At 37.6% G+C, this 15016-nt stretch overlaps 2 protein-coding genes across 2 annotated transcripts; one reads left to right on the forward strand and one right to left on the reverse strand.

The window, feature by feature from the left end:
• Window positions 1-432: 432 nt before the first annotated feature.
• LOC113302571 (bax inhibitor 1-like) lies at window positions 433-2755 on the forward strand. Its single transcript, XM_026551502.1, has 6 exons — window positions 433-653; window positions 911-1054; window positions 1150-1241; window positions 1922-2108; window positions 2194-2349; window positions 2440-2755. Exons 1-6 carry the CDS (start codon window positions 537-539, stop codon window positions 2488-2490), a joined length of 747 nt encoding a protein of 248 aa, XP_026407287.1. The 5' UTR covers window positions 433-536; the 3' UTR covers window positions 2491-2755.
• Window positions 2756-3531: 776 nt separating this feature from the next.
• On the reverse strand, window positions 3532-6224 carry LOC113302572 (NADH dehydrogenase [ubiquinone] 1 alpha subcomplex subunit 13-B-like). Its single transcript, XM_026551503.1, has 3 exons — window positions 5862-6224; window positions 4102-4173; window positions 3532-4020 (listed from the first exon to the last, which is right to left on the reverse strand). Exons 1-3 carry the CDS (start codon window positions 6074-6076, stop codon window positions 3876-3878), a joined length of 432 nt encoding a protein of 143 aa, XP_026407288.1. The 5' UTR covers window positions 6077-6224; the 3' UTR covers window positions 3532-3875.
• Window positions 6225-15016: the final 8792 nt, after the last annotated feature.

The raw sequence follows: 15016 nt of genomic DNA on the forward strand, positions 1-15016 counted from the left end.
AAGCTCCTCGTTACAATGGAGGTTTGAAAAAGCAAATTGGCAATATTTGCTTCTGTGATCGGACGACTATACACTGACCACGAAAAAACAATATAAGATCAACGGCTTGTATGCTGGTAACTAGCAATCTTACGGCTGAGATAAGCCGCGCTGGCATAAATTTGCGTCACTAATGATCCACTTTTTACTAATGAAGAAAGTAGATAAAGTCGTTATCTGGTGTGTTCGAGTTTCTTCTCGATTTCTGAGAACTTTCCGGAAACATATTTTTTAAATCCTAAATTACCCTATCCTCTAATAATACTTTACCACCACTATAAGAAAAATACAAAGCAATAAATCAGTGAAACAAGGGTATTTGTGTAGTTTTATCCCAGTTCCCTATTTGCGACTTCAACTGAATCCCCGATATAAAGCCAACCGAGGCGAATGGGCATCAGCTATAATAGAGTTTTGGTTTCTCTCCGGGAAAAGACTTTCGTTCATAAACAGGATTTGCAAATTAGGGTTCGTGATTTTGTTCTAAAGAAAAGAAAATGGATTCGTTCGCATCGTTTTTTCAAGGTCAACAATCTTCTCGAAACAGTTGGAGTTATGAATCTCTCAAAAATTTCAGACAGATTTCACCCGTCGTTCAGAATCATCTCAAACTGGTAAATTTTATCTACCTTTTAGGGTTTACATGTGCTGATCTTGTTTGTTTTCTGAAAATTTTCCAACAATTTTGTTAGGTTTCTCTGGATTTAGGGTTTTCTTGATGTTTTGGGGAAATTAGGTTTTCTTTACGAGTAATTCACGAATTGATGTGAATGATATGGTTATCAGGTTGGACCTGACAATGTTTTTGTAGAGATTTAGTTCGGTTGTTTAGAATATGAAGATTAATCTCCTTTGGTTTGTAATTTTGTAGGTTTATCTCTCTTTATCCTGTGCTTTGATATCTGCTTCACTTGGTGCTTACCTTCATATTCTTATGAACATTGGAGGTTTACTTACAACATTTGCATCCGTGGGATGCATTCTGTGGCTAAGCATGACTCCTGCATTTGAGGAGGTAATTCTTGTTTAACTTTCTTCTCGCTTTTTTTTTACTGGTTCTTTGGTTTGTAGTTTAGTAATCTTAAGAAACTGTATGATTTGGTGATACAGAAGAAGAAAGTTGGTCTGTTAATGGCTTCTGCTCTCCTTCAAGGGGCTTCTATTGGTCCTCTTATTCAGGTGGCTGTGGATATTGACTCTAGGTAAGTGTAGATGGATAAACATTGTTGTTTGTTTGTACTTTGTTGTTATGGATGTTTGTAAAGCATGGTGCTTGATTGTACTGTTAGCCCTGAATACCATTATATTATGGTTTCATCCCACTTGTGGGAATGCTGCTAAGAGTGAATGCAGGAGTGGTTGTGTGATTCTGTTATATGCTTCACTGAAGGCTGATCTGGATTCGCTTACTTTGTACTTCATATGAATTAGGTTGAGTCACTATATTTGTTTCTTGTATCATGCTTTCACATGTTTGTTTCCTGATTTCTGTTATTGTTGGATTCTGCATTCTAGTGATCTAGATGTTGCATGTTAATGTGATGGGTTTTTCCCCTGCATCATGGTGAGTCTGGTGTTCACATACAATCTTCTGTTCTGACATTTGTCCTTTCACCTCTACTCTTAAGTAAATGACTGGCTTACCATATCCTTCCGCTCCTATATATAAAGAGTGATACTTTGCAATAATTAGGGGCATTTTCTTAGAATTTCCTTTGTGTGTGTTTGGGCGGATGGTATTAAGAATAATTCTGGGATTAGCTAGCATCTTGGGGGCATACTGAATACAAATTTCAGATTCATTGTTCACTGGAAAAACTTTATTTTTTTTCGTTTTCTTTGTTCACTGTGTCTGATATTGCATTCTTTCGCTTGAGTGCAGCCTTATTATAAGCGCCTTTGTGGGGACTGCAATAGCTTTTGCTTGTTTCTCAGGAGCTGCAATGTTAGCAAGGCGTCGTGAATATCTGTACTTGGGAGGTTTTCTGTCATCGGGCATCTCTCTGTTGTTCTGGTTATCATTTGCCTCTTCTATCTTTGGGGGTTACGCGGCTGTCTTCAAGTTTGAGGTAAGAGACGTATTTCCTGTTAAACAAGCTAGTATATTATAATGGTATGATTTTAGGATATTAACTTGGACTTAAATCATTTCAGTTGTATTTTGGATTGCTGGTGTTCCTGGGTTACATGGTGGTAGACACCCAGGAGATTATTGAGAAAGCTCACCTTGGGGATCTTGATTACGTCAATCATTCATTAACCCTATTTACCAATTTGGTGGCTGTGTTTGTACGTGTTCTTATCATCATGGTAAGTATCGTCTCTGTAGGTTGTCATTATCTTAGTGTCTGGTTACTTGGTATCTTGGCTAATCTTCCCTTGTTATCCTTTAAACTGCAGTTGAAGAACGCATCCGAGAAAGAAGAGAAGAAGAGGAAGAAGAGGAGTTAAATGGAAGGCCTGGGATGTGTGACCTAATAATAATGTACAGAAAAGAACAAAAAATATCTTGAACCTCTGTCTTATATCCTTTATCAAGCTTTTTGCCACATGATTTCATGTTAACAAGTTTGTATTATGCTATTATCTTACTGCGTAGGGTTTCCTTAAAAATTGGGCTTAATTCGTAGTGTTGCAGTGTTACATTTTCAAGGAACTTACTGCGTAGGGTTTCCTTGAAAATTGGGCTTAATTCGTATTGTTGCAATATTTTCAAGGAGGTTTCAGTTCTTCCTAGTTTTACCAATTTAAGACATGCGTATTTGACAATCGGAAGCAAATGCGCTTATCACGTCAAAACGAGTAGTGCCCAAATGTCTCGTTAGCAACTACAAAATTGGAAGGAGATTTAAGTGATTGCAAGATGGTAAATTATTTTAGTGTTTGTTGTTGGGAGCAACCAAGTGCCACGATTACTCCTTATCCTCTGAAATAACATCTCTCTAAACCGAGACCAAATTATGTGTGATTCAATATTCAACATTCCAAGGCTGATGTTACTATGATACACAAAAAGATTCACTGAAGAGCACTTTAGTTGATAGTGGAGTAGAAGCTAACCTTCTTCTCGTATACAATCAGGCTACAAGAATCTCCATAAGTATCTGTGTTTGAAGCAGTGGTTCAAACACAGATAAAATGAGAACTGATTGATGATGGCATTACATACCACAAAATGCATCATCTTGGTGGGAGTGTAAGACATCATAATGTGGTGGGGGTGTAGTAATACATAACCAGAAACATTGTGGTGAACCCTGCTACCATTGAGCATAACAGCATCCTTTACTTAAGTTCCGGTTACTATTCAAGCTACTGAAGTTATTTCACCTAAGTGCAATCTGTGAACTAAAAAGACCACCTCTCCCCAGTATTTGAGAAACACAACTTTTGAAATCTCTTGCTTTGCGGAACCAAACCCTACCAAATCAGGTTACAGAGACTGGCAGAATTCCAGAAAGTCACTCTCGCTTGGTGACAAATAGAACTTGATTCGCAACAAGAATGCACCACATAATTTTGATGAACATCTCAAAAATCCAAGACTTACATTTCTTTCTTTCTTTGGAGAAAAACCAATATCGTTTAAAGGAACTCGACAAATAAAACGAACTCAAAATGCAGTAGCATCCGTAACACAGGTGTTTTATTATTATCGTGTCTTTGAACTCCATACAACAAACAAAGACAGTCTATTTAAATTGACTTCAGGTAACATATTATCACGGTTCAGATAATTCAAGGAGGAGGGCAGCGAAAACCGAACTGGGAGAACTGTCCATCAGCTTTAAACCCAGATAGAAATCCACCTCCACAGATTTATACAAGCAAGCCTCTTACCAGACATCAGGACGGAGTTCCCCACTAGCAGGGGGCATCCATCTCTTAGAGTGGTAAACGCTTTCACCGACCTTCCAGCCTGGAGCATCCTTCATGATTCTCGCCTCTTCCTCTAGATATTTTTTCCATTCGCTGGCAAATCTGGAATAAAGTTAGGTAAGATTTAGTCCTCATTTCACATAGAAGTGTGTAGTTGGACAGGATCGACAATGTAGATTTCACCTTTCATCCTCCTCGGCTTGAAGCATAGGGAGAATCGCTCTTCGGGCAGCATATTTCTCTTCCTTGAGTGCCCTGCATATCATCATTAACATGTACGTGTCAGCACCACTTGTCAGACCATGCCAAAATTGTCCTTAAAGAGAGCTTCAGTTCTAGCAGAGTTAAGACAGGAGTGACTAATCGTTAGAGTCCTTGAGAAGCAGCGGAACTCCCTGACAAAGCATTTAAGGTTGAGTAATAGGTGTCCACCTAAACTGGAACTAACAAGGTTATTTGGATAGATCTTCTTTTACCCCCTAGGAAAATGGGTTTTACTCAAGTATGCAAGTAGCTGTTAGCAGACAATATACACCCGCACACCCACCACAGACAAGACAATAAAAAGTGTCTAAACCGAGAAAAAGCTAGTTGTGTATTGAGAAGTTTAGGGATTGTTCATCTGTGAATTCAGCATGTCATATTACACAACAAACTCCCACATTGAAAGACACATTCCCTCACCCTAGACAGCAAAAATTAATGTTGTAACACTCAGGTGCTCATCATAGTTCCCGTCTGTTATCTGCACCACTTTCCATGATGTTCAAAATTTCCTTATAGTGCAGTAAACAGATTAATTTTAAGTCACATGTGGAAGCAACGTGCAATTTGGATTACAGTTTGTGCAGCTGGAAACCTTAAGACAACTGTGTCTCAGACACTCGAAGAAAAGTAGAAAACCCTGTAGACAAAATTTTCAATGTAAAACTTGATTCAGGAGCATTCTTAGTGAATAACACATATTGTTCACTGAACGCTCTCACCTAAAATCTATTTGAGAAACTTCAGGTCCCCCGCACTGTGCTTGAGTTGTTCCTTGGTCCACTCATCACTTGTATAATTTGCTATTGAAAGCACATAAATTTGCTTAAGATTTTAAAACACGTTTGCCGTTTTATGTAAACCCTCATCTACATATCTCCATATTGGAATTAAAGAAGTGGTACAACCAACGAATAACAAAAGAAACAGTCTCCCAAAACATCTTACTAAAGCCCCAAAGCATATGAAACCAAAAGCACAGCAACCGCAAAGGAACCCCCTTAAGTTATAATATACGTACCTAAGAAAGTAATAAGCATGGACAAGTCCTAGGTCCAAGTCGTTGTTGCACTAGAATCTTTCATTTCCACAACCCAATGAGCAGCCTATAACTCCTAATACTCGAAGTCATCTATCAATAAGATTTTTTCTTTGAATCCAGAGCTTAAAAATGTTTCTAGTTTTCTCAATTAAGACAAATAAACAAGTGGGTGTCCTGTACAAACAGTTTACTACAAATTTTAGATAAAGAATGTTGATTTTGTTCCTGGCCCCAGACCAACTCTACATTTACAAATTACAATTGACTGGATTTCCTGTACAAGTCTATATCATTTTTCCAAACTTCGCTAAGAGAATATTCCCTGACCTGAATTCAACATAATCTCATCTATCAATTGTCTAAAACTGTCAACTGTATTGTCATTTATAGAATGCTAATCTCATATCAAATTGGAGAAACACATCCATCAAGTGCCACCAATGACACAAGCGCAAACAAAGCCCTAATAATACCAAATTACCAAATAAACCTAGGTTAAAATCACAGGACAGAATTGAAATGAAAAGTATCAAAATCAAATAAATCAATAAATCAATTGATCGAAGCAAAAATAAATAAAAATGATAGGTTAGAAAGATGAATTACTTGATAAAGATTTACAAAAGGAAAAACTAACCTTCTGATCTTGTTACCCTTGCCGACCTCATACATACCCCAAGAGAAAGCAGTAAAGGTTGCTAGGAAAATGGCAACAGCACTAGGTCCTTTAGTGGGAATTCTACGAGCATATCGAACAGGAGCGAAACCACCTGGTGGTGGCCCATCTTGAAGTATCGGCATTTCCTTCACACTTACCATTCCTGGTTTCTTCCTGATGAATGCTTCTGTCATCTTCAATAACTTGGAGGCTCTCTTTCTCTTAAGATGAAGAGTACAATCAAAACCTCTCTGCTTCAGAGATACTCTTTTGTGGTTTTCAGGTCGTTCTTCCTCTAGAATAGCAGATTTGGAGTTCTGTGTATGACTTAAATCCCCAATTATAAAATCGGACGACTCAGTATTTGCTATTGAACCAACCTGAATCGCTCTAGTTTTCCCACCAGGTCAGGAAGTGATATCTGCACCTGAACGATTAATTTCCAAGGCTGATAGGAATTACCATTTGGTACAACTTCTTTCTTTCTTTCTTTCTTTCTTTCATTTTTTTTTTTTTGTAAGCATGTATTTGTTAATAGAGGATTAATCATGTGGATATGTGATACCCACGGAGTCGTCGAGAATTTGACCAATACAAAATGAGACTTCCCATATTTTGGTTAATAGTTTCTCATTTAACTTCTATGTGTTGCATGATTGGCCATGTCATTTGTTGCCCGACTTCCTTCTCTGTAGTTGTGTTGGATATCAGCTTGCGGAACCTGTTACATTTAATTCTTTATTTCATCGATCATCCCTGAGATGTACCAAAGTGGAGTAATAGGTGAGGTGATAAATCTGAGGAGGTTTTATGAATCCATCTCAAAATAACTTTTGGCCATTGCCTTTCCGTTGCGGTTCTGGATGTCAAAAGCAGAGCCCATTATATTGCTGTTAACGCAGTCGTAATTCCTAGAGCCTCTGAATCCCTACAGATGAAATCTGAACATGCAAAACCTAGGCCCATCAGTGTTAATCTTTATCCAGTTCATGTTTGGGGTGGACCATCCCACCGAGATTGTCGATATCCTTTTGGTGCTTTCGAAGTGATTAGATACCTAAGAATTGCCAGGTAGTAAATGTCGTAAGGTTTTTAAAGTCCTGGAATAATCATGTTGTTGTTTTTGAGCCCCGGCTAAAATTTCATATGTTGTTGTTTGCTTTTGGTGGTATACTAGTACATTCATATCTAACCAGTAAGGTACAGAATAGAAATCAGAATGAGGAGATGAGTGAAATTGGTGTTGATTATTGTAAGAGTTGAGAAATGGTTTGTTGAGTTACATCAATTGTGAGGGTATAGTTGGAATTTGGTGGGTTTAGAGCGGCGTGAGCAAGATGTTCCAAGATGAAGCCTAGGCAGTGAAGTAGCAGGTGAGTCACAGATTCTGGATCAACGTTGGATTTGAGGGAAATGTTGGAGTTAGTTAAATGGATGCGGCTGAGGATAGAGAAGGTTGGGAGACCTTCATTAATTGTTTTCCAAAAGAAAAACTGAATTTTTAGTGGACAGAATAATGTCCATAATAATTTGGTAGGTGGTTGGGGGTTCTGAAGAAGTTGACAAAATTGTGGGGTTAGACAATTATATCCCGAATATGTAGTGTACTTTCCAGATTTTGATCGCGGCCAGATAATTCTGTCATGGAGGCTATCTTGGGGTAGGTGGATGTTTATCATTTTTTGGAATGCAAGATGGGGGAGAGTGTTTATCTTTTCATGTATCTTATTGTGAGAGGTCGGATCAATTATATCATCTACCGTCCAGATGGGGTAACATTGCGTTGGGTCCGGGTTTGTGAAGTGTGGATCTATTTAGCTTCGATGGTTGTTTTTTGGCCATTTCCATTACGGCGGAATATCAATTATTACATGGTAGGGATGAGGGATGCGAATTGCCTCCATTGAGCGTTGGAAGAACACGGTATGGTATTAATACCATGAAGAATTGGTTGTTGTTTAAGATATTCTCATTGGAGAGATTTCAATAGATGGAGTCAGGTTGATCATGCGAACTCCGTATTCTTCTCAAGAGAAGAGATTTGTTATATATCTTTACTGCTTTTCCTTATGCACATCCCTCCTTCGGATATTGGTTTTGTTATTTTATGTCAGCCAATAGGATGAAGTTTTCTTAATGACGAGTCATGTCCCCCCCCCCCAAAAAAAAAAAAAAATCATGGTGATACGGTATATTTATTTGTGAATTTTGGAGGATAATGTTTGTGTTTGAATAAGGTGGTTTGAGGTGGGTGTTAGAGAGGTTTTAGTGAGATTTAACCTTCAATCTTGAGTAATTACAGATTTGGATATATTAATTATCTGGCCCGCCGAAGTACCATAAGAATGAAGTAGGTTCTTAAGATAAAAGTTACTTTGGGAAGAGGATTTGTAGGTGTTTAGAAGGTCATATGCATTCAAAAAATGAATAATGGGTGGTGATTATTTTTATATGCAGAGTCCCTCAACTAGCTTTTGGTTTTGAAGGTTCCCAAGTTTGTAAACAAGATGTCAGCACAAATTATGAAAATATAGGAAGATTGCGGGGTCCCCTTGTCTAATACCTCTTGTTGGATTAATATATCCATGCGATGTACCATTAATCACATTGTTATATATTTATCGAGTATGTTACAGTTGTGAAACATAACATGATGTAATCCACATAGGTTGCTGGAAATCCAAACTTTCTTCTTAGTTCCTTATCCTGTGCTAGCCAGAATTCCATATCGTTTTCAGTTTGGGTAGCACAATAATGTTAATCTAGATATTAGTTGTCGATTTCTTGATCATAGTTGGTAAGTGGCCAAAAGTTTCATTATTTTATTTCGCGAGAATTTTACTGGTTGTTATGAGCTTCAGTTGGAGGTCTATGGTAGGTTCGATATCTTATTATTGCAACCAAACCGAATTGACCACCTATTTGAGTTGTAGGTGAGTGAGCCAAAGATGTTCAAATTTATAACTTTTTGTTCCCTGCAAATCTATCGTTGTTCCTTGCAATAGGATTGGGGCGTGATCAGATGTTATTCTTGAAAGATGAGTAACTGTTGTATGTGGGTTTACGGTGCGACAATGTTGGGTTTGTAGGGATCTATCTAGTCTTTTTAGAATGTTATCTTGCCCTAGTTGGTTGTTTGTCCAGGTGTAGGGGTCACCTCGGAATCCTAAATCCATAAAACTCATTTGGTCCATCATTTTGAGGAGAGGTTGATATTGTGTAAATGTTACTTGTCTTCCTCCTCTTTTTTTTGTTTTTTTTTTTATAATTGATCCACAATATCGTTGAAATCTCCTAGCATAACCCAAGCCATAGTTGGGTTGATATTTTCGAAGATTTATGGAATGTCTTGCCAGAGGTTTTCCCTTATATCTGGGTATGGAAGGTCATATATACCCGTGCAAAGCCAGGATTGTTCATGAGGTGATGGAGTGAACATTGAGTGAATATAATTTTGTGAGTGAATATAATTTTGTGACTGAAGTAAAATTTGAATATTGAGGTTATTGTCCCATATTAGACAAAGACCACCTCGCCTTCCAATTTTAGGGATAGAGAAGTGATTATGGATCTATAGGGATTGAGCTAGGCCTCTCATATGGTGTTCATATAGCAACCCGCTAATCCTGACACTAAAACCGAGTCCAGAATCCCATGGTGCCACTATCTTAGGTCCATATTTTTTTTTTAAAATAGAAATAATTAAGAACTACGAAATAAAATCCAATAAACATTATTAAATAGATAAGTAAGATTTACCAAAACACTTTAAATGGTTATGGTCCAAAATTTTAAAATAATCATACAGTTGAAGTAATATGTGATAAGAAAATTGGTCAAATTATGTTTGGAAGGCACATCTGGAGGTATATTTATTCTCAATACCACGACTTGCAAATAGTTACACAAAATACTACGAGCTTTCAGATATACCCGAGCCAGATACTATCTAATTAGCAAATTCCTAATGTATCTCAAAAATTGACGCACGGATGTCGCATTTGGATGGGCCATATAGATAGGAAAAATTATACTCCAGATACCATACCATTTCTCTCTCTTCAGATATGCAACGAGTATCTCCCTTCGTCACCTTCAAACCCTAGTTCATTTGGTGCAAAATATACCCACACTAGTGCTTTCGCCATCAAATTTATTAAACGTGAGCTAAATTCAATCCCTACATTCACCGTAACTCGAATTATTTCAATGAATTTGGGTGTTTTCCTAACTTTTGCTTTTATTGTGTCAAGGGTTTTGGGCTTTCAGCACTGGTAAAAGCTTCATAACTGGTAAATTATACTTCATTAAACTTATTTATACTCAGTAAAGTGGTTCCATGGGTTTTTAATAGTTATTTCAATTCCGGAAATAATAAATTACTACATAGTCATGTAGGTGATATGCAAAATCATATGCATCGTGCTTATACTTAATTGTTTGTTTATTTTACAATTTGAAACACAATTAGGACAGATAATTAAGGTTTTGTCGCTGAATTTAATTTCTCAAGACCATGGTTTAGTTCAACATCTTGAAAAAGAAAACTGTTTCTCCTTTCAGATACTGACCCTATAAAACCATATATCTTAAATACAGATTTTTAGTAATTTGACACCTTTGGGATTAAGAATCTGTGGATGTAGAATTCTTTCCAAACTTAAGTATGTGTAGTTCTTGTTTCTCGAAACCCACTGAAATAATGAACCTGATTTGTTATATATCGTTTAGAGAGTGAATTGTTGTGACGGTAAATTGATTGTTTGTCCATGGTGTTAAGAAAATATGTCTACTACTACAGCGGGAGGTTCATCGGATACTGACCTCCAAGATGATGTCAATTCCAAAGAATCTTTAAAGACGGCTTCTGCATCTGTTGACCAAACGGGTTGTAATTCATCAGGAACCGAGCCATAGTATTTGTTTCATTCGTTCTCAGAAAGTCTTTTCTCGCCGAGTATTATTTACAGATAAGATTTCAAGAGAGAAGATCCGTTGATATGGTTATTTTGACTCTTGTTATAGAAACTAAACGGTAATGAAATTGAAATTAATTAGTTGGTAACATGTTTTTCGTATAGTGCTCTATGATACTACCAAAGGCAACCGGTAAGGAGTTACATAATAACACCACCATCTACCACTTGGTAAATTTGGAGTAAATTTTTGATGGGGGTGTTTTTTGAAGGGGGCATGGGGGACAAATGATATGTTGACACCTGTCTTTTATAATAACTGATTCCCTTGAATTCTGTTTCCAAAAATTAAAAAAAAATGTATTTTTGGAGAGGAAACCATATATCTTAATTGATGTTTGTATTTTTGGAAATATCATTCATGAGAATCAATTAATATAAAAGACATGTGTCGACATATCATTTGTCCCCCATGCCCCCTTCAAAAAACGCCCCCATCAAAAAAATTCAACAATAATGTAGATGATTGTAAGATGAACATATTACCAAAAGTTAGTTTTAGTCTTTTATATTCATTAGTATTTGGGTTTTATAACTACATTGGTGTTGAAATTATTAGGTGGTTTGAGAATAATCATGTCAAAGAATCCTTCTCCCTTTCAAAATATTGTAGTTGCTGCATATCCTTGGAAGAAACTGACTTGAAGCATCTCATCTATATAGAAAGTTTGTTCACCCATAGCAGTATCGGGATAACCACTCAAGAGTAAAAAATCACGCATTTATGCAGCTAATGTCCACGATCAAGGGTCGTTTGAGTGAAAAGGCTTAAGCAGTATTTGCTTCAACGACAGTTGGCGACTTCCTGGATATGCCTGGAACCCATAACAGTAGTACAATTTTGCATTATCTACTATCACGACAAATTGTGAAAAAAGATGGTGATCCATTTTGTATGAACTTTGGGTTGGAGGCCATATCTTGAGGTTTGGGATGAAAGAATTTGCACTTGCTACGGGACTTAGCTTCAAGCTGACAACAACAACAAAGGAAGATCTAGATAACCCACCCCCAAAATGTATCGCGCATTCACCAATCATGAAAACTCATTTCCCTGGAGAAAAAAAGTAACAGTAAGAAAACTATGGATGCGATTTGAGAATGGAGATTTGACCACCTGCACTGACGATGAGAACGCTAAGTTGGCGCTTCTCTTTTTTTTGCACGTTTTGCTTTTGGGTTGCCCGTGGGAAGCTGTAGTAAAGGGAGAATATTTCCATTTGGTGTACAACTTGAATAACTTCAACAAGTTCCCATAGGGTCATGTTAGTCTTAGAAAAACCATTCGTAGCTTTCGATCAACTCTGGTTGTGAAGAATAGAAAGAAAACTAAGAAAGTCAGTGTTGTCAAGAAAGACATGGAATCAAAGAAAAGTGGTCGGTTGGGTTTGCCGGCATATTACAGGGTGTCTGGACTGTCATACGCTCTGATGGTAAGTTCGCATATTCTGTTTAAATGGACTTATTCATCTTGTATACTTGGGAGGTTTGTAGTTTGTACAGTTCAAGTTCTAACTATTGATGTTATTTCAGGCTTGGGCATTGACAAGTATTCCTGCAATTAGGGGTTTATGTGGACGGGTTGTGTTCAAGCATACTTGCGGTCGGTGGCGCACTGTCATGGAACGTGTATCCTGCACTAAAAAACAGAGATACAATGAACTTGTATCCTTGAGACAGGGGATAATAGTGGATTATGATGAGTACGAGCTGTACAATGGTGACCCCCTTAGATTTCTTGGCATAGTAGATGATAAGGAGGTGTTGGAGGATACTGTGGAACTGTCTGATGTTCCAAAAGAATCTATCAAAGTATATGAATTCTCTTTGTCGGGAACGACCAAGGAACTTACGCGGGAGGTTGGCGTAGGATATGGGTCAGATACTTTATACTGTGTTATGGAGTCCCATCTAACAAATATGATTGTTATTTTCTTACGAGAGAAGTTGGCTCCAGCCAGCGTTAGTTATGTGCATAAAAACACCGCAGCAGGGGAGACATCGTGTGATGGAGATCGGGGTAACGCAGCAGTGGCCTCCATGCAGATGGACTCAATCATTAATACTGAAGTACATACTCCGGCTAATGACGGTAAAGGGATTGAAGAAAAATAAGAAACTGATGTAGCTATTAATACTGAAGCAGTTTTAAAATCAAAAGAGACGGTAAACAAAGTACGCACTCCAGATGATGACGGTAAAGGGATGGAAGAAAAAGAAGAAGAAGAAACCGATGTAGGTCTCTATCCAAACACTAAAGTTGCGTTTCCCATGGCCTCTGAAAACGAAACCATTGATGTGCCTAGTGAGTGAGGATGATTGAAAAGGAGATGAAACATCTAATTATCCAGTGGGTGCAGATGTAGAAACTGTGGGGCAGTGTAATGATGAAGACAAATCCCCTGACGTACTCAACTTAAAAATGCGTAAAATCATAAAGGCGGGACCTCAGATCTCATCACCATATGCACCCTCACGTATCTAAAAAATTCTAAAAATGACTATGCTGGGGAGAAAATTAAGGATCCGGGTATCTCAAAGAACTATAAAAGGAATCTGAACCTTTACATATGGAAAAGGAAAGTGTCTATCGCTTATTTACTGTATTTAATTCGATAGTCATTGTCTCATGATCGTTAAAATGCGAAGGGAAAATGTGGATCCTAAGGAAACCAAGAAGGCAAACAACCCACGTCCTAAGAAATCTCCGGTGGAGGAGAATGAAGAGTCGGAAGAAAGATTGAAATGGTATGAATATGTGAAGTTATTAAGAGGAACATCACAACCACGGTCCAACTGGTTATCGGACACTGTAAGTAGATTGTTTTATTATAGTTTATGTTCATGATATTTTATGAATTTACTCGTCAGGTTATCTATTTTGAGACCTCTTTCAGATTGTTAATTGTGTACTGCACTCGATGCGCAAATACTCTGGATTCACGAGAAAACTCGGTGGACCACCGTTGGTAGTTACTTCGATGTGAGTATTATATGAAAACTATGAAACTTATCACATTTGGTCTATGAATATACTTGCATTTTGTACATGTTTCCGATGGCTTGTAATATGCGGTTTCTCACGTTATATTAACCATCGTCCTGAAAAATAGCGGCACGCTGGAGATCGAACACCGAGATCCAATACCAAAGAAAAGGAATGCTTATATTACACAAAATTATACATAGCGGGGAAATACGGCATTGATGGTAAACCATGGTCCGAGGTTGATGTGGTTTACGCTCCGGCGCTGGTGAACAAAAATCATTAGGTAGCAATTCTTGAGGACACAGAAGATTTGTATCTACGATTCCCTATACAATCATGAAAATCGTAAAAAAATCCACCAGGACAGCAGGGAACCTATCCGAGGTCACCGCTATCTGCGATGTTCTGTGGACAATCCTAGATAATGGAAAATGGAATTGCGATTATGTATACTTTGATCAAGTGGTCCCTAAACCAAGCCCGAGGTTAGTTTTTTGAGAACTCGTTAGATGCGTGTTCTACATTATAGATGGTGCAGTTGGTAATCCAAAATTGTGACTTCTATTTTTATTGGTTTAGTTCCGGTGGTTGCGGAGTGTATGCATTGTGCTTCATCCTATGTTTGATAAAGGGAGTTTCTCTAGACCGATTGCAAGACAGAGATATTATTAAGGCTTATCGGGGGAGGTTTATCGAGGTAAGTGCATGTAGAAGTGAATAGTAAAACCCTTATAGTTTATATACAATAGTGACATTGATGATACCACTTGGCCAATTTTTTTGGTGCAGGATTATACTCCGTGAATCGGGTGGAAATGTCGACCTAGAAGACACCTACCCTCGGAACTTTTGTAAATTTGCAAAAAAATTTTTTTTTAAGGTTTGGGAGTGTAAAGTCACAAAATTCATTCGATGCTCCAAACTTCGTCCTTTCTCAACTTGTTGAAAGGACTGAACAACAGAATAACTAACATTTCATACGTGCGTACTTCTTTCTAAAATACAGTTAACTTCTATAACAAAAGGATGGTATGTTTGTATAGACAAAATCTTATTGTCTTACTACGACAATTTGAACTCTCGAAAACAACCTGCAATATTAAGGACTACTTGTTGACAATCACCTACATCAATAATATTATGAACTTCCATCCGTTGAGCTAACGCAA

The sequence above is a fragment of the Papaver somniferum genome, chromosome 8, assembly GCF_003573695.1.
Source record: "Papaver somniferum cultivar HN1 chromosome 8, ASM357369v1, whole genome shotgun sequence".
NCBI lineage: Eukaryota > Viridiplantae > Streptophyta > Magnoliopsida > Ranunculales > Papaveraceae > Papaver > Papaver somniferum.

What these genes read in the sequence shown, in the direction of transcription:
- LOC113302572 (XM_026551503.1), bottom strand. Translation starts at nt 6,076, where the DNA reads ATGACAGAAGCATTCATCAGGAAGAAACCAGGAATGGTAAGTGTGAAG. An exon ending in AAGGGTAACAAGATCAGAAG is followed by an intron (nt 4,174 to 5,861) that starts GTTAGTTTTTCC and finishes GATGATATGCAG; the next exon opens with GGCACTCAAGGAAGAGAAAT. An exon ending in CAAGCCGAGGAGGATGAAAG is followed by an intron (nt 4,021 to 4,101) that starts GTGAAATCTACA and finishes ACTTTATTCCAG; the next exon opens with ATTTGCCAGCGAATGGAAAA.
- LOC113302571 (XM_026551502.1), top strand. Translation starts at nt 537, where the DNA reads ATGGATTCGTTCGCATCGTTTTTTCAAGGTCAACAATCTTCTCGAAAC. An exon ending in TTCAGAATCATCTCAAACTG is followed by an intron (nt 654 to 910) that starts GTAAATTTTATC and finishes GTAATTTTGTAG; the next exon opens with GTTTATCTCTCTTTATCCTG. An exon ending in GCTGTGGATATTGACTCTAG is followed by an intron (nt 1,242 to 1,921) that starts GTAAGTGTAGAT and finishes GCTTGAGTGCAG; the next exon opens with CCTTATTATAAGCGCCTTTG.